A 21,632-nucleotide genomic window follows, 5' to 3' on the forward strand; every position below is an offset into this window, starting at 1 on the left:
TGAATGGTAAAGTAGCCTCGTTTAATTATTAGGCAGCGGCATTCCTTTTAAGATTTGTAGGTCTTTATTGCATGCACCGATAATAAAATGAAAATGCGACGTTGTCACGTCTTGTTTGTTGCTGCTATATATTAATATAACATGGAGTATTGGAGCGGCCTTCAAAAGACTTGACGACAATGGACAGCGCGAAATAATTAAAATTATTGAAACTACAAAGCTTCCGTCCTCTTTGACACCGCTAGCCTACAAATTGAACGTGGCCACTATACCAAACCTGCTAGTGCGGGAGGAGGGAGTGGTCGGACCGCTTAAAAGTAACCGTCTCCAAGCAGTCCAACCTTTAGTGCTAAAATGAACTACGTACAGAGCGGACTCTCACGGGCCCAGTCAGTCCATTCTCTCGCAGAATTGAGTCAATGCATAATAATTTTTTTCTGTATTGGAAACGCATTAAGAAAGATGACTTTAATATGAAATGTACTGCACTATATTGTAATTTACATTCTCAAAAATGGGGACTGCGGTCGTGCCCCAATGGCCCTTAAAGAGGAGCTGTCCCCGACCTAAGGTTCTTACTATACAGGGTGTTTAAAAAATACGAGGCATAATTTCAGGTATGTATTTCCCACATGTAGGCAATCAAAATAGTTCATTACAACATGTGTCCGGAAATGCTTTATTTCCGAGTTATGGCCTTCACAACATTGAAATTCACCGGAACGTTTTTCTTTCCGCAGGTTGTTGCCGTCAAAGGAGACATTAAGAGGACACTCTGACAGGTTACATTCAGTGTTGTGTAGGCGTTAGGCTGTGCGACATGTATTCAAATCAAGAGCTGGCAGAGATACACTTCATGTACGATAAGGCGGACGGCAATGCTGCGCTGGCTCGTCGTTTGTACCAGGAGAGGTACCCACAGCGACAATGTCCAGATCGGAAGACATTTGTACGTCTCCATTACCGTCTGTGCGAGTATGGAAAATTTAACTTTCCTGGTTTGGGAAGGGGACGACCAAGATCTACAACTCCAGAAGTACAAGAGGAGATTGTGGAGGCTGTGAACATGACTCCTTCTATAAGCACACGAAAGGTAGCGTTGCAAGTCAATGTTCCTCATACGACTGTCTGGAGACTGTTGAAAGAGTAGGTATCAATTGTATCCTTATCATTTGCAACGTGTACAGGCCCTGTCACCAGCAGATGGCCCTGCCCGAGTTAGGTTCTGTCAGTGGTTCTTGCAACAGTGTGGTGTAAATCCGAACTTTCCTGCCTTAGTATTATTTACAGATGAAGCACAGTTCACACGAGATGGCATAACAAATTTCCACAATCAGCATGTATGGGCGTATGAAAACCCACGTGCAACTGTTCCATCTCATCACCAGGTGCGGTTCTCTCTCAACATGTGGGCCCGTATCATTGGTGATCGATTAGTTGGACCCCATGTACTTGTAAACAGACTTACGGGGCAGGCGTACACAAACTTCCTGGAAAACACCATACAGTACCTCATGTTTTAGAAGACACTCCACTGATCAATCGTCAACACATTCACTTCTTGCATGATGGCGCTCCTGCACACTTCAGTCGTACGGCTCGTCGGTACTTGGATCGAAGGTTTCCTGATCGATGGATAGGTAGAGGTGGCCCAATTGCTTGGCCTCCACGCTCACCTGATCTGAATCCTCTCGATTTCTACTTGTGGGGCCATTTAAAATCATTGGTTTATTCGTCTCTGGTGCCTGATTTGGAATCCCTTCGGAATCGAATTGTGGCATGTTCTGAGGACATACGCAAAACTCCTGGAGTTTGGGATCGTGTTCGCAGGTCAATGAGACATCGATGTGAGGTCTGTATTCAAGCAGGAGGTGGACATTTTGAACATCATCTGTAATGACAACGACCTGCGGAAAGAAAAACGTTCCGGTGAATTTCAGTGTTGTGAAGGCCATAACTCGGAAATGAAGCATTTCCGGACACATGTTGTAATGAACTATTTCGATTGTCTACATGTGGGAAATACATATCTGAAATTATGCCCCGTATTTTTTTAACATCCTGTATACAACGGTGCATGCAAACATTTGCTTTTATGGGATAACGAATGACTTATACATACTTCTGTAGGACGCTGTTGTTTTTTATTATTTATGTCGTCTGTTAACTTAGTGATGTTAATAATGCCATTTCTGAGGTGGAGGATGTTCTTGAGGTGGAATTAATGATGACATCTACTGAGACAACCATCTTTGTCAGAGCAACCAATTGTATAAGGTGAGACTTGCAATTGAATAAAAATATCAGTGCATTGTTTCTGAAGCTCTATTATAAAATTTATATTAATAAAATAAATTTACCTGCCGTAACAGTAAACAGAAAATAGAACAATTTTACTGAAATAAGGATGTGCTATGAAATGTATGAACTTTTTTATGTTTTTTTTGTCTTAATTACAGTCTAGTTTGAATTAGCACACTATCATACGCATATCTTTTATTTTCTATAGATCTTTATAGGTATTTAAGCAACATTGTAGAAGGTGATTTGTAGGTTTCTTATTAAGGAATTCCTCTCATGCAGATAGAAAGTTCACTTCGTCTGAAATTAGCTTCTTCTATATTCTATTCACCTTCAAAATTATTGGAAATATGCGTAAAATATTTCATATTGTACATAATAAATATATAGGCTATGTAAATCACGAAATAATGTAAATAAGGATTATTCAGAGAGAAAATTATAGATCCAGAAATGCAAGAGTAATAAATAAATAACATAAATATACAAGAAATATTACGTTCACAATAAAATTATTTCATTATTGTTATTACTAATGTGAAATAATGCAGTCCACCAGTGTTTCCAAACATATAAGGCGGACTCATCAGGGAATGTATCACGACTTGCGGTGAAAAGGTGAACTAAATCTAGCTGACTTCGGTGGATCAATATACAGAAAGTAGAATTGAAAGAAACAATATTTATGTTGATATTATTGCATTATTTAGAAAGACAGTCTTATAATTTCATATAGCATATTTAAGGGGCTAACTCCCCAGAGCAAATTGTCATACATTTCATTCAATAGACATTTAAATATATTTCATTGTTTGTGAATGCCTAAGGCGTAATGAAGCTTTTTATGTCGTTCATTTACAATACGTTTTTTCAGTCATTCCTTCCAACACCGACGTTTAATACGATGTTTCGTTCCCAAAACAAAATGGCTTTTCTTTACAAATTCATTCTCGTATGAAGATAAAATCAGTGTATTCGACGCGATTTGTACGCCTGCTGAAGAAAAGTAATGACTAGGGAGCGAATTTTAGCATATTTGCATGTTTTATTTCTTAGTTGCATCATATGCTAATATTATATCAATGCATTTCAAGTTATATGTAACCAAAGGTCAAGATTTTATAGTGCAAATATGTGCATATTTAAGGGGTTAATGCATATTTCAGCTTTCATCGCATATAAAAATATATTTTGTTATTTTTTAGCAATATGATGTTACACCAATATTAATAATATGGAGAATCGTAAAAATGGAATATAGAAGAAACTCTGACGTTGGAACACATTATTGGGTTAATTATATTTTATTTACTTCAATCTGACAACATGCAGATAATGCACTGTTGTCGGTGAATCTTTTTGGATAAATCCTTGGCAATCAATTAAGTGCATTGCTGACTGTACAGATTTACAATATTGGGATGTTATGATGGGTGAAAGTTGTGATTAAAAGAACAGACATTCAAAACAAGGAGCCATCTTATTGTCTACCCCACACGTGTGTAAGATTTTTTCACTAAAACGCTGCAATATGATTGAAGTAGACGTTACAGAAAGTGTTCATAGGCTTCTTTGTACTCGCTAAACTTGAATTTCGCCATCTGTCAACAATAATATAGGCACGATAATGCAATTTTCTGTTTTTAGTTACCAACGTGGCAAATCAGAATATTTCATTTTATTATAGTGACAGGCCCTATTTTACATTTGTATGTTAGGGCCATAGTTCTATACACAAAAAAGATAAGCATAAAGAGAAATGGAAAAGAAAATTAAATTAGCTTACGCGTTGTAAACAAAACATAAACAATCCGTAAATTAGGCATTGCGATTGCAAAACAAATATCAGTTATCAATTTGAAACATACAAAAACATTAACAACACACATACGTAACACTTCTATAACACAAATATGCAGCTTTCAGTACCATACATCATAAATTAATACACAATAGTCACACATACACAATCAAACTGTAATTACGACATTGCGACGACATCAAGCATCCCATAACTGACTCACATACATAACAAATCAAGCATCCGTTGCAACACATACACTTCAACATAGTAACCACACTTTTAAAAGTTACAAATTTGGCTCCAAGAAGAATAAATAGGACACTGTTACTAATTACTATTCTTCTACAATTTCTTAAATACATCTGTAATAAATCTGTGAAATTCCGATATGAATAATATTCACGTTTTTTATATTGTTATCGTTCTTTAGCGATTTAAATAATATTCAAGTTATCATTTATATTCTGTTTTCCTTCATTAGCATTATAAAACAATATTCAAGTTATTTATATTGTTATTGTTCTTTCGCAATATATTAATTAAACAAACCGATATTTATCATTTATATTCTGTTATCGTTCTTTAGTGATACTGTATAAATAATATTCAAGTTATTTTTATTGTAATCGTTCTTTAGCGATATAAATAACATACATTTAATATTAGGTTTGGAAAAATCCAGTTGCATAATACTGCTATTAGTTTTTCTTTTTGTATTATTACATTATACTATCTTGAACCACAATAAAATGAAAAGGAGTAACGAGGAATTGAACCTGAGACGTTGACATCTAAATTCCGACGTTCGTCCGCTGAGCTACGAGGGCAAGAGTGTGGAAACATTTTCGGAAAAATTGGCCCAGTCACACTCTAAGATTTTCTGATGATTCGTAGAAGCTAGTCCAGGATGCGGGGGGCAAAGATTAATTGAGATTTTCCGGTCTCTGATCGGGTCAAATATCCTGTTAGAATTAATATTTAACCCTTGCCGTGACTTTCGGTGAAGTCCGGAGGGCCCAATTAGTCAAATACACTCTCCTCATCTCCACGCTTGGGCCCCCTGGAATTTAATAAAATGCGAAAGAGATAGTGGTGTGCGGAAAGCAACGGGATGTTACCGCATTTAGGCCTATCCTTCCCAAGAAAAACTGCAAACATGAACCAAGGAAGCTTTTAATAGAAGATGAAGGATCTTCTACGGACCTCTGGGAAAAGAACTAAGGAAGAGACTAGTGAAGTGCTTTGTGTGGAGTGTGGCATTGTATGGAGAAGGAACATGGACATTACGACGAAATGAAGAGAAACGAATTGAAGCATTTGAAATGTGGATGTGGAGAAGAACGGTGCGTGTGAAGTGGACAGACAGAATAAGAAATAAAATTGTGAGTGAAGAAAGAATGATGCTGAAACTGATTAGAAAGAGAAAAAGGAATTGGGTGGGTCTCTGGTTGAAAAGAATAATAGACGACATTAGGATATGTGGATCATATGCGGAGACTAAGAGGAAGGCAGAAAATAGGAAAGATTGGAGATTTCTAGGTTTGCAATGAAAGACCTGCCCATGGACAGAACACTTATGTATGTAAGTTCAGAATGCCTGGAATATCGTGTCTAAGAACAGTCGCTATTTGCAAAGACTAGTCAAGTCCAGGCCCACTCGACTGCAACATGATCGAGATAAGAGGAAGATAGATTAAATATTGAATTGTGGTTTTTTGTTTTGTTTTTTGAACTCTTAATTGTTTGAATGTTTTAAGGCCGACGGCAGTAAATTTGTTTTGTTTATGCCACGAAAGATATTTTTATTGAGAATAAAATCTTTTTTCTTTCCATTTGCAGCCACAATATCATAATGATAAAGTCATGGCATAATGTATTAATGAACTTGATGTTAATCACTAAAATAATCGTACAAGAGAAAGAAGCCATTATGTATAGTTTGTCTCTCTCAAAAACAGAACAAAAAGGAACATAAAAAGCACGACGTTGTAGTCGAACGCAGGACCTCATGAATAAGAGGCCTGAACGCTACCATTACGCTATCGGATGACACACAGAATACTTCAATTATAACTATAGATATCAGGCAACGTGGTCCAACAAAATGTAACATCGCCTGTCTCCGAATTGTAGCGAAAATACCCGAAGGGAACTTTGTTTCAGGAGAGCGGCCACTTTTTCTTTTGACAGCTGTACATGGGGTCCAACTAATCGATCACCAATGATACCGGCCCACATGTTGAGGGAGAACCGCACCTGGTGATGAGATGGAACAGTTGCACGTGGGTTTTCATACGCCCATACATGCTGATTGTGGAAATTTGTTATGCCATCTCGTGTGAACTGTGCTTCATCTGTAAATAATACTAAGGCAGGAAAGTTCGGATTTACACCACACTGCTGCAAGAACCACTGACAGAACTTAACTCGGGCAGGGTCATCTGCTGATGACAGGGCCTGTACACGTTGCAAATGATAAGGATACAATTGATACTCTTTCAACAGTCTCCAGACAGTCGTATGAGGAACATTGACTTGCAACGCTACCCTTCGTGTGCTGATAGAAGGAGTCATGTTCACAGCCTCCACAATCTCCTCCTGTACTTCTGGAGCTGTAGATCTTGGTCGTCCCCTTCCCAAACCAAGAGAGTTAAATTTTCCATACTCGCACAGACGGTAATGGAGACGTACAAATGTCTTCCGATCTGGACATTGTCGCTGTGGGTACCTCTCCTGGTACAAACGACGAGCCAGCGCAGCATTGCCGTCCGCCTTATCGTACATGAAGTGTATCTCTGCCAGCTCTTGATTTGAATACATGTCGCACAGTCTAACGCCTACACAACACTGAATGTAAATTTCGCCTCGGAATGAACCGTCAGAGTGTCCTCTTAATGTCTCCTTTGACGGCAACGACCTGCGGAAAGAAAAACGTTCCGGTGAATTTCAATGTTGTGAAGGCCATAACTCGGAAATAAAGCATTTCCGGACACATGTTGTAATGAACTATTTTGATTGTCTACATGTAGGAAATACATACCTGAAATTATGCCCCGTAGTTTTGAAACACTCTGTATAATAAGAATTCACCTAATATAATATTATATCTGAAAACGCGTATGTGAAATTTTTAAATGTGTTTATATGTTTTTAATCTGGCGTGATAGGAGATTTCTATGGCAATTTTCAAAATCAGCGCAATTTTTCGTTAAGAATCACCTATTTCTATAGCGGAGTTATGACAAATTTTGTTGTTGTTCTTGGGTAGTGTAATTTAAATCCGTGGCGAGGCTCATAAGAGGCTTTTGAGGCTTAGCCTACCCAGAACATTTGAGTTATTATTCCTAATAGATTGACATTTGGCCGATAAGTTCCTAATAACGATATATCGTAACACTTGGTTACGCTCCGATCATTCCATATAGCCTATTAAGTTCATTGTTAGCAGTAGGGATGGGCAAAAATAACCGGTTATTTTCATAGGGTTAACGGGTTAATTACCGGTTATTTTTCCTCGCCGGTTTAACCTGACAACCGGTTATTATCCTCAATAACAGAACGACCGGTTATTTTTTTAAATAAACACTGAACCAAATATATTTTAAGCTTATCTCAAATTTAACATCATTCGAACATAATTTATTTTTATTATTCTGTACTCTATGTAATATATTCTGTATAAAAATTGTCCCGTAGGCCATTCCTAAATAGGATGGAGGTTACTGCCGTACTTCATCTGTCCATAGATGGCAAATTAAATTTGACTTCGATTTAATGTCAATAACCTATGCCTATCTTAATCGCCGACTTTCTCTTTCTGGCTTATAATATCTGCGGGTATTGGAGCATTTGAAACGGCGAGAAATTTTGATTTCAATATTATATTGGTTATACTCGTAGGAGAACAGGTTGCCCGTTGGAATGTGTCTTAATCAAGATTATTATTGTAACAATTATGGAATTTGTGTTATTTTTTATTTATCTTACCTACGACACTGTAAGTGAAATAATTAACTAAATGCAATTTCATAGCCTCTCATTATTTTTTTGTATTTTGTTTAAGGACGTCAATGACGTTCTTTCAACTATATTCTGATTGGTTTGCAGTTGATTACTAATTGTTATTTGTTTTTTTATCGTAAATAACCTCTCATTTTGCTTTCCAGACTAATTTGCTGACTTTAAAATGTTGAAAAAAAAACAGAAAAATAACTGGTTAACCGGTTATTTTTTATCGGTTAATTTCCTTCAGGTTAAATTAATTTTAAAATAACCGGTTAACCGATAACCGGTTATTTTCGAATAACCTCCCATCCCTAGTTGGCAGTCATTCCAGTACGAAGAGGGCAGTGCTAGCAGCGAGGCTTGTAGCAAAAGCCTCTAAAGGCATGGCTACGACCTTGACTAGCAAGCATGAGTGGGGACCGGGGAAGGGGTATCGATTCGCTACATCTCCATGCAAAACGAGGTTAGTCTTCCGTCACAATATTACGTCGCGCTATATTGGTGTTCTCTGAAAAAGCTGCGTTTTTGAGTTTAGTTTAATCAAAAATGTATGCATGTGCATGTTACATATTAATTTTGCGTAGAATGGCTCATACTGAGAGAATATTGAGGTCATTATTTGTAGAATTGAAAGAGAAACCGTTTTCAAGTTAGACGTATGAAACAAAATGTGCTTACAAAGATATTAGATCGACATCATATTTACATATTAAAATACTAGCTGGATGAACGCAAAATATAAATTTTCAAGTTCCATGTTATAAGAAATATCATAAGTTAGGCTATATTGTTTTACTTGTATTCTGTTTGAGGATGAAAATGAGTGGTCATGTTCTAGTGAAGTCTTTGTCACAAAAAATTTTGATAAATAACCGATGAACATGTGCTCTATAAAAAAATACAAGTAGATTTTTTCAACCTACCCAGTATTTACACCTTACTTTCGCCACTGATTTAAATACTGTTTGATTTGACGCATAACTGTACATTATATTGACATTTTAAATAATAATATAATATATCGAACGATGCCAGTAACTTAAAACACAACGAAACTTCTATAAATTCTTTAGACACAAGAAAAATATAAAACGTAACAAATTTATATCTACAAATTAAATTTTACGATAAACGTGGAGTCCACACCTGTGGAGTAACGGATAGCGCGTCTGGCCGCGAAACCAGGTGGCCCGAGTTCGAATCCCGGTCGGGGCAAGTTACCTGGTTGAGATTTTTTCCGTGGTTTTCCCTCAACCCAATACGAGCAAATGCTGAGTAGCTTTCGGTGCTGGACCCCGGACTCATTTCACCGGCATTATCACCTTCATTTCATTCAGACGCTAAATAACCTAGATGTTGATACAGCGTCGTAAAATAACTCAATAAAATAAAGAAGAAAGATAAACGTGGGAACACGGATACAAGAAACGTTGTGTGCAACCGCAATTAAACGAAAATTAGTAAAATCACATTTTTTTATATTTTTCTATGTGCCCCTTATATGTAAATGATGTGGAATTGTTTTTTTGTATTGCTGTTCGTACAATAACAATGACTGAACATTATGCTCTCTAAAGGCCCGGTCAAACAGAACGCGGACCGTCCGCCGCCAACTCTGTATTACGTCAGAATGCATCATCCTAGGACCTAGTCAAACAGCGCGCGGCCCAACGCGACGGACTGATAGGCAGTTGTGTTTTTCCACAGAGTTTGCGGGCTGACATCTCGTAGACAATGGCAGATGAAACGGAAAAATTAACTGAATTTGTGCGGGAATATGCTCATTTATATGATACGCGGCATCCAGACTCCATCTCCATCGTCTCCTTTTTTCTCAACCAACTCATCGTGGTCAGATAATCGTAATTATATATACATAATCTTCCAATGAAATTAATTATACTGACCTGGAGGTAGCTGCCACACCTCCGATGTCATTAGGTTTTTTGCCACTATTGTTTCTTCTGTACGAAAACGTACTGCAGCTCGTAAATAATCCGCAAGAGGGAAATAACAGTACTTCTCTATAGTAATTTTGTCTACGAAATAGTACTGTTTTCTGAGTCGTGTTCTCTTTTCTATATTCATACTTATTTTTCAGTTGATTAGTGATAAATACAGTTTAAAATATAAACGAAAATCTTTTATTTACCTCAAGCAGATCGCTAGTCTTTCCTTCGTTCCAATCGGTCTCCTCCAGTTTGTTGCCACTTTCAATATTTTTGGTTCTATAAGGCTATGTAATTCCTCAAACTGTTGTTTAGACATTCGAAAATAGTCGTAAAAACGGTCTTCAAACGAATTAAGTTAATTACACAGTCTGTGAAATTCGCCTAGTTCCCCTCTTTATCATTTATTTCATGCACCCACTTCCTTTTCCTTTTCCTTTTCCTCTTTGATGAACGGCTCAAAGCGAACAGAACAAGCAATTCTTCTTCATCTGAGGAGCTGCTGGACATGTTATTTAATCCAGGAGAAAAAACGAAAGTAAAAGTACAAGTTCAAAGAAATTTAGAAACAAATCGAGAAAATACGATGAGTACTGCACTTGGCAACAATTGTTTCCACACTGGTTCGTCCTGTACTGTCCGCGTTGTTTGACTTCCTCAGTCCGTGGCGGACTGCGATCCTCCCGTCCGCGCGGACAGTCCGCGTTCTGTTTGACTGGGCGTTTATGATTGAAAGCAAGAATTTGAAATGATCGTTAAATTTTGACCGGTTAGTCTCATTTTTCTGTATGCAGTTGGCTCCTCTGTCTCTTTTTTGGACAACACAGTTTCTCTGCCTTTCGAGTCTTCGTTAGAATTAAATTTATTCCCTTTATTGAAACGAGTGCTGAGAGACCCAAGGACACAAAGGATTAGCCTATTGTGCAGCGGCACTGAAACTTGAACACGATGATTACATTATAAAAATAGCTCTATTTACACTCGGCCCATTTATCTGTTATCACTATAACAAAAAATACAGACCTGCAGTTCAAGTCCAATAGGTTATAGGTCAAACACAACTCGTTGGGAGGCAGTATTCAGTTTGCTTTAGCTGTGAATACGTTGAAATCATGGGCTTTCAGAAGGTACGTATAAGACTTCATTTACAAGAAACCATTGAAACCACAGACTTTTCCTTATAAATTCATCTTTCTTTCATGTCATGTCAAGGAAATTCAATAAAATCTGAGTACAAGAAAGCTTATTGACCTAAAGTTGTATACGCGAAACATAGGCTATATGCTGAAGCAAATTTGCAGCGTTTGTTTACTTCAGAAGTGTGCGTGCGTGCATGTGTGTGTTTACAATATGTATGTACTATGCGACGGGTTCACTAAGCCCAACGTTTAGCGCAATAGATCGCAAGAGGTCGTAGTGCTGGCCATAGTGTCCGCTCTGTAAATTCCATTCCATTTTAAGATCCAGCGCCACGATCTAAAGCAGCCGTCGTCGGCAGAAATGTCATCGCGATGCCTGTTCCTGTTACTAAGTGACGTTGCAGGGGCAGGCAAGGAATACACATCCCTCCTACCAACCAACCACAATATAAGAAGAATCAGTAGGGACAACTCTTGTCGGCACCTTTGATGTTGTTGGTACTAAATTCAAGCTCAGTAAGGTCTTGTTCTCAATGAATCCAACTATGTCGCTAGTATCAAACCACTATCAAAATATTAGTAAAATATTTATTTATTTATTTTATTGGTCAGTAATACGAATAATCTTGTATGTATATTATCTATCATTAATATTACGTCGCTAGGAAGTCAAAATACTTATATCCATTGTTGACGTTCATGTTCGCACTTCACCGCAACGGAAGCCATGATGTATTATGTTGTACTTGGATCAATTTTACCAACATAAGCCTCAAACAGTGACTTGAACCTTAGCGTAAATTAGTGAATATTTTCATGATGATTGCATACGGAAGTAATTATTATTATGGTTATATTGCCATTCCTTTGCCTCATGTCTTTAAAATGATTAAAAGATGAGTAATGAATGTTTTCAGTTAATATTAAATTATGCCAGGCCTGTCGTAGATGGAGATCCATCTGGTTCCAGATAATACACCTGGTTTCGTGACATGCGCACTCAGAATTTGTTCCCACGAAATGGCTTAGGTGTCTTTACTGTATGTTCTCTATACTGTGAACCAACCCTTTGCTGGTGTAATGTACAAGTAGCTACCAGTGGTGTAACATGTAGCTACAGCTCGACCAACTACAAAAAGACCTTCGACTTTTCCAATACTCGCGTGGGCATGGAGGGGGAGACGTCATCACTATACGAGCAGCTCGCTAGGCCGGGTTACACTAGTCGGATTCCAACTGTGGTAGACTATGACACTGACCCTTCCTTCAAAACGTTTTTTATCAAGTTGGCTGAAACTCCCGTAGCTTCCTTGTTGATGTGGCAATATTATATTTAAACTTAAATTCTTTTTTTCTCTCTCTTTTAAGGGGCTAGGTACATCTTACAGCACTAAAATTTTGAAAATATTCAACGTTTTTTTCCTCCATTACTGTATCTTGTACAATAATGAAAATTGGTATGTGTAAAACACTGTCCTTCTGCTATATGAAAAAATATTTTTATGATTTAAAAAAATTATTTACATTTTTTTAAATTCATTTCACTGTGCAGTGATGAAGCATTTCCCACATAACTCAAAAACTAGCCAACATTCTGTGATGAAATTTTTTGTGTATTTATGTATGTTATATCTACAATATGAGGCAAGATCATTTCTCTACATTTGATAGATTGTGTGATAAAAAATGAATTCATTTTAAAAATGGTCAAGTATCAGCACTTTCTTCTAAAACAAAATTTAAAAAAAAAATATTTATTAAGGAATGTAGTTGAAAGAGCATGATATTGTAAACATGAGTTTTAGTAATAAAATAAAAGAGAGAGAACATGAAGAAGTTAACAAGTGTATGAAGGAATTATGAGGGAAACGCTTCATCGCTGCACAGTGAACTGCCACCATTATGAATTGTAAAAAAATATATATATATAAATATATTTTTTTAATTGTAAAAATATTTTTTAATATAGCAGAAGGACAGTGTTTTACACATACCAATTTTCATTATTGTAAGAGATACAGTAATTAAGGGAAAAACTGCTGTAAGCTGCACCTAACCCCTTAAATACTTCGCAACGTTATAAATAATTTTACACGCGTCACTTTTCAGAAGCCTGCAGCACACATTTGGTTTCCCTTCCATTATTATAAATTACAATCTGTTTTAACTATACACAATACGTCGAAATGGAATATTAATAATGATTGAAAAGTGAAAGATTGGACGCGGACACGAGTACTGTTTCGAATAGTTTAGAATGTACTCGCTGCGAGACGTCGATTAGGGAGCGCATCTACAACACAACAGATCGTCCACTATGACAACCTGCGCACGAACGAACACTGATTTGTGGCGCAGGTTTTAATGTCAGTGGTCGGGCTATAGTTAAGCATGGCTCTGTCCAAACGTAGGAAACGTGTATTTAGAGAAGAATGGGAGGAGACGTATTTTTCTTGTGCTTATGGAAATAATAGTCTAGGTGTTTATTGTGCTCGAAAGATTTAAAGGGCATTCATCAACACAGTATTAAACATCATTATAAAGTAATCCAACGGCTGAGGGGATCATCGTGCTAACCACACGATACCTCCATTCTTGTTGGATGATCGTCCACCTCTGCTTCGACATGTGGGCGTGAGGCCAGCAGCCGGCTGGTCGGTCTAGGCCCTTCACGGGCTGTAGCGCCACCACGGATTATTATTATTATTATTATCATTATTATTATTATTATTATTATTATTATTATTATTATTATTATTATTATTATTATTATTATTATGTAATCCTATGTCATAAAGTGCATCAGAAGATCACAGGTATTTATGAACATTTTAAATCCAAATTGCAGTACGAAGGGCAATAGCAAAACGTAGTAGATATGTATGTTATGGTGAGAATATTCATTAAAATGATAGATATCTGGAAATCAAATATGAGGGAAAAACAGTTGCATCATTTCCCATGCTCACAATCTCTTTCTGATATTTCTGAATCAAATTTAAATAATTATGCTCATCTAAATTTAAAAACAGAATTTCAACAACGGAGATTCGGTGATTTTAAAAATATTGCAAATGATTTCTTACTTTTTTCGAATCCTTTGACCATAGACATAAACAAGGTTAAGCCAGAAATGTAGCAAATAGTAGCTAATTTACAGAGTGATATAGCATATATTTACAAACACGATGCAAAGACAACCCCTTCCTTTTTTCTCACCAATTGTAAGTACAATACAACAGTAAGCGACACAATAGACACAATAGGTGCTAATCATCTACTATGAAGCAAACTATGGAAATGTGATTGGTGAATGAAAACACTCTTATATTAGTGACATTCTTCAACAAAAAAGCATATTTTTATTTTATAAAGCCTAAATAAAGGAGTTTAAGAGCCTATTTTAGGCGCCTAAAATGCTACTTTTTAGGGCCAAAAATTCCGCTCTCTACTTATGAATGCAACTTTCTTTTAAATAATACAAAACTTTGAGGGTTCTTAAGTAAAATGAATTTTTCCTCGAATAGAGTATCAACTCCCGTTCCGAGATCACTGTTGAATAAATAATGGCAGAATTTGAAACAGATTGAGCCAAAGCCGAATGTTAATACTATTAACAATGTAACTTGTGTGACCACGCCCAATGAAGCCATCTCACCTTGCTACGAGCATGAGGGCGCCGAATTTTCCACATAAAGTTAGTCGTAGCGCGTGATCTTTCTCAGTAATATCTCGGCATCGAGAATAGCTACAGACATGTGGAACCACTAATTTCGTTTGTAATCGCGAGTTCAGCAATATTCAACTGATAATAATAGACAATGAGTGAAAAATATTGAAAACTTTGCTATGAGCTATGACTAATTTCGGAATATCGCATCTTTTATCATGTCTATAATCTCCACTTGTAAACGGAAAGAAAAATAAGTTCAAATCAACATAATATCAGTTTCATTCCCGAAACTGTGTGACGTATTCTACATATCGGCATGTCCCTGATGCAGCACAGACTTGTTTTCAATGAATCATCAATTCCATTAATTTTAAGATGGTTTTGTTTGAAACCACGCAACACATCTGTTAAAGTTCGAATGTGTGGATGTGCTGAGTAGATGGCTGAATTAAACCTGCTGTGGAAGGATTTACAAACTTTTGTTGTGCGTGATAATTTGACAGACTTTCCAGCCCATAAATATGATGGGGAAATCACTTTTTCGCATACGAAATTGTCCCGGCGAACCTGAATTGCGTGCGAAAAATAAAAGTAAAACCGAATTGCATGCCACAGTTTACTAAGAGGTATCCGAATTGCGTGCCGTAACGTTCGCAGGCATAAATTTGGGAGCAGCATTTCCTTCCCATTTTTCAGACTTAGAACTGTAACAGTTTCTCGAAGCCGAAATTGGTATGGTTAAAAATGCTACATATATATCGGTATAAGATGTCGTTATTTCACAGTTTTGTAATTCCATCATTATGTTGGAAATTGTTGAGAATGCTACATACGTGGGCGGTTCAATAAGTAATGCACATCATTTTTTTTACTCGGGTGCCTTTCATTGAAAAATAACGAAATTTTATACACATCATCGCTGAAGCTTCCTCCATTTCGTCATATAGCTTCGCCGTTTCCCGTTAGATGGCTGTAATGTAGTTTAGTTTTAATACTATAGAGTTAATCGTGGTTAATCTCTTTCTAACTCGTTGATAGAGAGGCAGTATACTACAGTGACTGTATAGAGTCACTGTACAGTAAATTTCGTAAAACATAGTTCTTTTGGTGTATATTATCCTGTAGGATGGACATGTCAGTATATTTAATTGCAATGAAATTCTTGATGCGAGTAAATATTATGAAACCAAATAGGCTAGTCCTTTAACATCACCTTAAACGTCTTATTACAAATTTGAAAGTATGTCAAGTAGTAATTTGGCTATAATGTTGCTAACGGAAACAACGGGAAACTTTGAATAATAAGATGTCCCGTAGTTTTCAATGAATACTTCATGTCATATTCTTGTATTAGCCGTACCCGTGCGCTTCGCTGCACTTGTTAGAAATAAATATAAAGTAATTACATAATTAAAATAGGACATCTGCCCCAGGGAACATTCGCTTTTGATAGAAGGATAAATAGTTTAATATGTTACTTAATTTAAATTGTATTTAAGTAATTAAAATGCGATCATTTTGGTCCAGAGACCACTCATTTGGTGCAATGATAATTCCTTTAACATGTTTCTTATTTGTTATTACCTGCAAATAATTAAAATATGGTCATTTGGTTCAGAGAACATCCGTTTTTGATGCAACGATAATCCGTTTAACATTTTTCTAAATAGTCTTGAATGCATCTTCAATAAATCACTCCAAACTAATAGAGTGGATTGTGTACGAAGATAATTTTTCTGTGCGTAAAGATCTATTTTCATCTTACCTCATTGCTTATATGTAGTATTACATCCATCTAGAGGAACTACAAATTTCAAATAGTGAAGGAATTGTCCATATTAGCTTCTGAGATTACTTCATACAAACAGACAAATTTAATATTCTCTGTATATTAATATTGATAAACGTCAAGGCCGCCTTAAATAGACGGAGTCATTTGCTTTAATTTCATTATAGCCATCGATGTCGTTCCTGCAATAACTCCTTTGTGACATATCGATTTTCAAATTTTTGCCCTATTAAATAACTTAAATAGTTATACAGCAAATAATACAATCTCCTATATGCCGCGTGGCAGAAATACAATAGATCCCAGCATTGCCAAATCTAGTAGTCATTGCCTCTACCTGTTGGGTTTCACCCGTTCTCAGTGTCTTTGTCGACGTGTTGTTTTATACCGTTGTGCGCTTCAATATGTCTAATTTATTCCGACCATGATTAATGAGTGTTGGAGCAGATGATCCGCAGCCAGGCCTCCTGATACACCTGAAGATCCAGGACCATCACAAGAACAACAAATAACACCGTCGAAGAAAACAGAATATCTTATTTGCAGAGGAGCGTAGCTAAGAAAACAAAGTGTTAAAATTGTGTCTAACGTTAGAAATTCTATCCATAAAGTAATCGAAAGTTCAGGCAGTTTAATAAGTATAAATCTTAACCACTTAACATCGGACGCAACCGGCGGAGTTGGATATATGGGCATAGAAATTAAGAATTACGGTTCACCAACTAAAGGGAAAATAAACAAATTAAAACAGAATTCGGTAAGATAGACGATTTTATACGTGATTTACTTCGCCGAACAGTATGTGAACAGTACGCGAAAGAGATATCGCCAACGGCAACACCGTCCTTAGGAACCTAAATAATGACATTTTTCACAGCAGTGCTTAAAAGTTTTCTAACTTACAGCAGTGAATTAAATGTTTTTAAATCACTCTCTACATGACAATCAACATATTAGCAATAGTAAAATGAATATATATGAACTTCTTCGCCAACAACACATTACAAAGAAAAGCCATACAATTTAAAATTAAATTTACATACCAGTAATGAATAAAATATTGTATACCGTAAAGTGGGGTGGCTTTGAACGCTGAGGTGACTTTGAACAGTAAGTTAGCGACTTTCTAAATTAAATGCTGTACCCAATTGCGAAAAAACTGTTTAAATTGTCAATAAATTAGTTCAGTTTTTTCGCAATTGGGTACAGCATTTAATTTAGAAAGGCGCTAAATTGCTGTTCAAAGTCACCTCGGCGTTCAAAGTCACCCCACTTTACGGTAGCACACTAGAGTAAACAGATTTTATGCGTTCATGGAAATTATCACCCAAGGCGAAGCTTATAAAATTTAACTTTACTCTTTTGTACTATAAATTCTGTAACTATTCAACAGCGCGTCTGGCTGCGAAACCAGGTGGCCCGGGTTCGAATCCCGGTCGGGGCAAGTTACCTGGTTGAGGTTTTTTCCGGGGTTTTCCCTCAACCCAATACGAGCAAATGCTGGGTAACTTTCGGTGCTGAACCCCGGACTCATTTCACCGGCATTATCACCTTCATCCCATTCAGACGCTAATAACCTAGATGTTGATACAGCGTCGTAAAATAACCCAATTAAAAAAAATAACTATTCAATGATCACAGTTTCAGAAAATTTTACCGGCGCATCATTCTTAATTAAGTATAAAATTCTGGAACTTCAGTAACATCAGAATTTAACACTTATTATAGAAGTCTGCATCTTTTTGTTTATTTAGGCAAAACATGTTAGTGAAAATATAAATATAAAGTGTTTTTAAAATAAGTTTGTTCATTTTTACACCAATTTTGTTTTAGTAATTACAAATTAAGGTATATTTACAAAGATAATATAGTCTCGCTGAAAATCGCGGTTTCACGGAACACAGTTTGAAAAACGTTCGCAAATCACAATGACTTCAGAATTGGCAACTCGGCTAAGGGTTTATCCCTTCCGCGTGCCTGCAGTTAACTGGTGAAGGGGATGAGGGAAGGTCGTCATGTTTTCGTGCGAAGTATAGCTGTGGCTCCTGTTGTTTTTGATAACAATGTTAACCTAAGTATCTTATCGTTTCAATAAATGTGATGAGTTATCATGAGTAACTTCCTTAATTATTATTTTGCATGGTAAGAGGTTATTGTAGTTTTAATAGGCCTAATTGCAATTTTCTAAAAGTTCCTGTGTTATATTCAATTTTGAAGTTAATTTTTCTAAATAATTATTGAATCTTTTAAAATTTTCGCCATTATCTTTCCTCTGCTCTTGACCTTCCATTCATTTTTACTACAGCTATTTGAAACATTGTTATTTTTCTTTTGGAGTGTTGTCATGGGATAACATCTCCACTCATGTCATATTCTTTTATAATATTTACTTATTGTCTATTGTAGACATATTGTAAATGTGGCAGGTGTTAAATAAAAAAAAACTATCTTTCCTATATTTTACTCTTATTAGTTACATACCGTCGCCTCTCTTAAAATCACTTTAGCACTGAATTACATGGTTTTATATTAGGTTATATTAGATGTAACGTAATTACATTTGTGACGAAGCCGAAACTTACGTATTTTTCTTTTTCCGAATACCTTCATTCGTCTTTAGATGCTTTGGTTCGGTTACATTGAGTATAACTTCTCATTTAATATCTGGGCTATATTTAGTGAAACTAACAAAACATGCAGCTGTTGTAAAACGTGAAGTTTTGTGTGTTTTTATTCTTTACTTATTAACATAGGCTTAATATGTAACTCAATTTACAATAATACTAACTTCATCACTGTCATTTCCTACAACATTCGAGCCACGCCCCTTTGTTTTGATCAAACAAAACATGGCGGACTAATGCTCAATTATCTTCAACCAGAAGACGTTGTAGCGACTCTATAGTAATATAACTCGTTGTGAAACACGTACAAAACAGAGAGATGTGATTGAATTTCTCTTTGCGGAGCAGGAAACCATTGCAAACATTCACGGGCGCTTACAACATATCTTTGGAGATCAAGCAGTTGATATTAGTACCGTCAGTCGTTGGATTAGCAGAGTGTCAGCGACAGAATGAGGTACAGGAAGACTCTCAGATCTTCCATGCTCTGGACGACCACATGCTTCTGTAACACCGGAGACAATAAACTCAGAGGTTTACATGAAGACTCTGAAGAAGTTGAAGAGATGATTTAGGCGTGTTCGTCCCCATAAAATTCTCATTCCCATATAATGCGAGGCCACACACAAGAGTGAGCACTCGTCAAGAAATCACAAAACTTGGGTGGACTGTCCTTCCTCATCCGTCCTACAGTTCGGATCACGCACCATCTTACTTTCATTTATCTGGTCCTCTGAAAGATGCGATCCGTGAGAAGCGATATGACGACGATGTGCAGGTCATAGAAGACGTCAGGACGTGGCTGAGAGGAAAACCAGCTGAATCATACCGAGAAGGTATACAGGCTCTAACATCTAGATGGCCTAGGACCATAGATTTGAATGGAAACTACTTGGGAAAATAGGTATTTGTAGCCAGTTAGTTGGAGAATAATGTGGTATTTTGGATTAGCGATAAAACAAACTTTGAATGAAAAAAATGATGTGCATTACTACTTATTGAACAGTCTAGTATGTATTGGTATGGTAAAAATGTAATTATTTTAAGTAAAACTGCTGTGGATAACATTTGTAATTTTAAGTTTTTGGCGAACACAGATATCATACTTTTTCTAGGAACTGGAATGTCGTTATTTCACAGTTTTATGTGTTCATCGTCTTTCTCGTGGTTGTGGTTTAACACACACTATTATAACACACAGACCGTCAACTTTTATGTACGCCTTACAAAGTCTCTTGCAACACTACAATCTTTCCTTCTTATCACTCAGAGTCTTTGGGAAATAAAATTAAAAACCATCGATTTTTTCAATCATCATAGTACTGATAGCAGTCTCCATGAATGAATCGTCCTTCAGTTGAATCCATCTAAATGAAACACGTTTCGTCAGATGCTGTTGTTTTAATAAATAAAACTTAAAAATAATTACAGTACTTTAACTAGCCCTGTTGTGTTGCGCGAATCAACAGACACAGTTGACTCCTTGATTTGTGTTGCATACACTGGTTGGTTGGTCGGTTGGTTTATTTAAATGGACATCCTTCGCACATATAGCATCTTATAATGCCCCTTGTTTACTGAATGAATATTTCCAACGTAGATAAAGCACGAAATAGAACATTGAAATTCTCACTTTTCATTTAACATCTTGAATCAGTAAAAAAAATCTATATATATATATATATATATATATATATATATATATATATATTATCTTTAAAGATATAGGAACTTAGTAGTAGTACAGGGACATCATTTTATGTTTACTACACAGAACCAAGTATGCAGTCAAAGTCGCCTTACGGTCATAGTACTGAGTTATTGAGTATAGATTAGATTAGATTTAGATTAGATTTATTTATTTAACCTGGTAGAGATAAGGCCGTCAGGCCTTCTCTGCCCCTCTACCAGGGGATTACAACTATAACATGAACAATAAGATTACAATTAATATTAAATTTACAATTACAATTACAATAAAAATTAAAGTACGACAAGAATACCTGATTAATGAAAGCTAGACATTTTATCATAGAAGTTAAGAACAAAGAATATTTTTGTATTTACTAAATTACAAATTAAACCTACAATAACAAAATTCTATAGTGATGAAATTACCGGATATTGAGATATTTTGTGGTAGATTAAAAGAACTATTTACAAGAAACCATGTCTGAACGAGTCTCAATTACTGACCAAGTGCCTAGTAAGTTTGCGTTTGAATTGAATTTTATTTCGACAGTCCCTGATGCTAGCAGGTAACGAATTCCAGAGTCTTGGCAGGGCTATTGTGAAAGAGGATGAGTATGAGGAGGTGCGATAGGATGATATTGTTAGTATTGTTTCAT

The 21,632-nt window shown here is 36.2% G+C and overlaps 1 protein-coding gene across 1 annotated transcript in view; it reads left to right on the forward strand.

Moving 5' to 3' along the window:
* The first annotated feature begins 11,079 nt into the window (after positions 1 to 11,079).
* Positions 11,080 to 21,632, forward strand: part of LOC138710457 (UDP-glycosyltransferase UGT5-like) — a 34,506-nt gene continuing 23,953 nt past the window's right edge. Inside the window, exon 1 of the mRNA XM_069841355.1 lies at positions 11,080 to 11,186. Coding sequence (XP_069697456.1) covers positions 11,172 to 11,186 — 15 coding nt within the window. The 5' untranslated portion in view covers positions 11,080 to 11,171. The remainder of the gene's footprint in view (positions 11,187 to 21,632) is intronic.

The sequence above is a fragment of the Periplaneta americana genome, chromosome 12, assembly GCF_040183065.1.
Source record: "Periplaneta americana isolate PAMFEO1 chromosome 12, P.americana_PAMFEO1_priV1, whole genome shotgun sequence".
NCBI lineage: Eukaryota > Metazoa > Arthropoda > Insecta > Blattodea > Blattidae > Periplaneta > Periplaneta americana.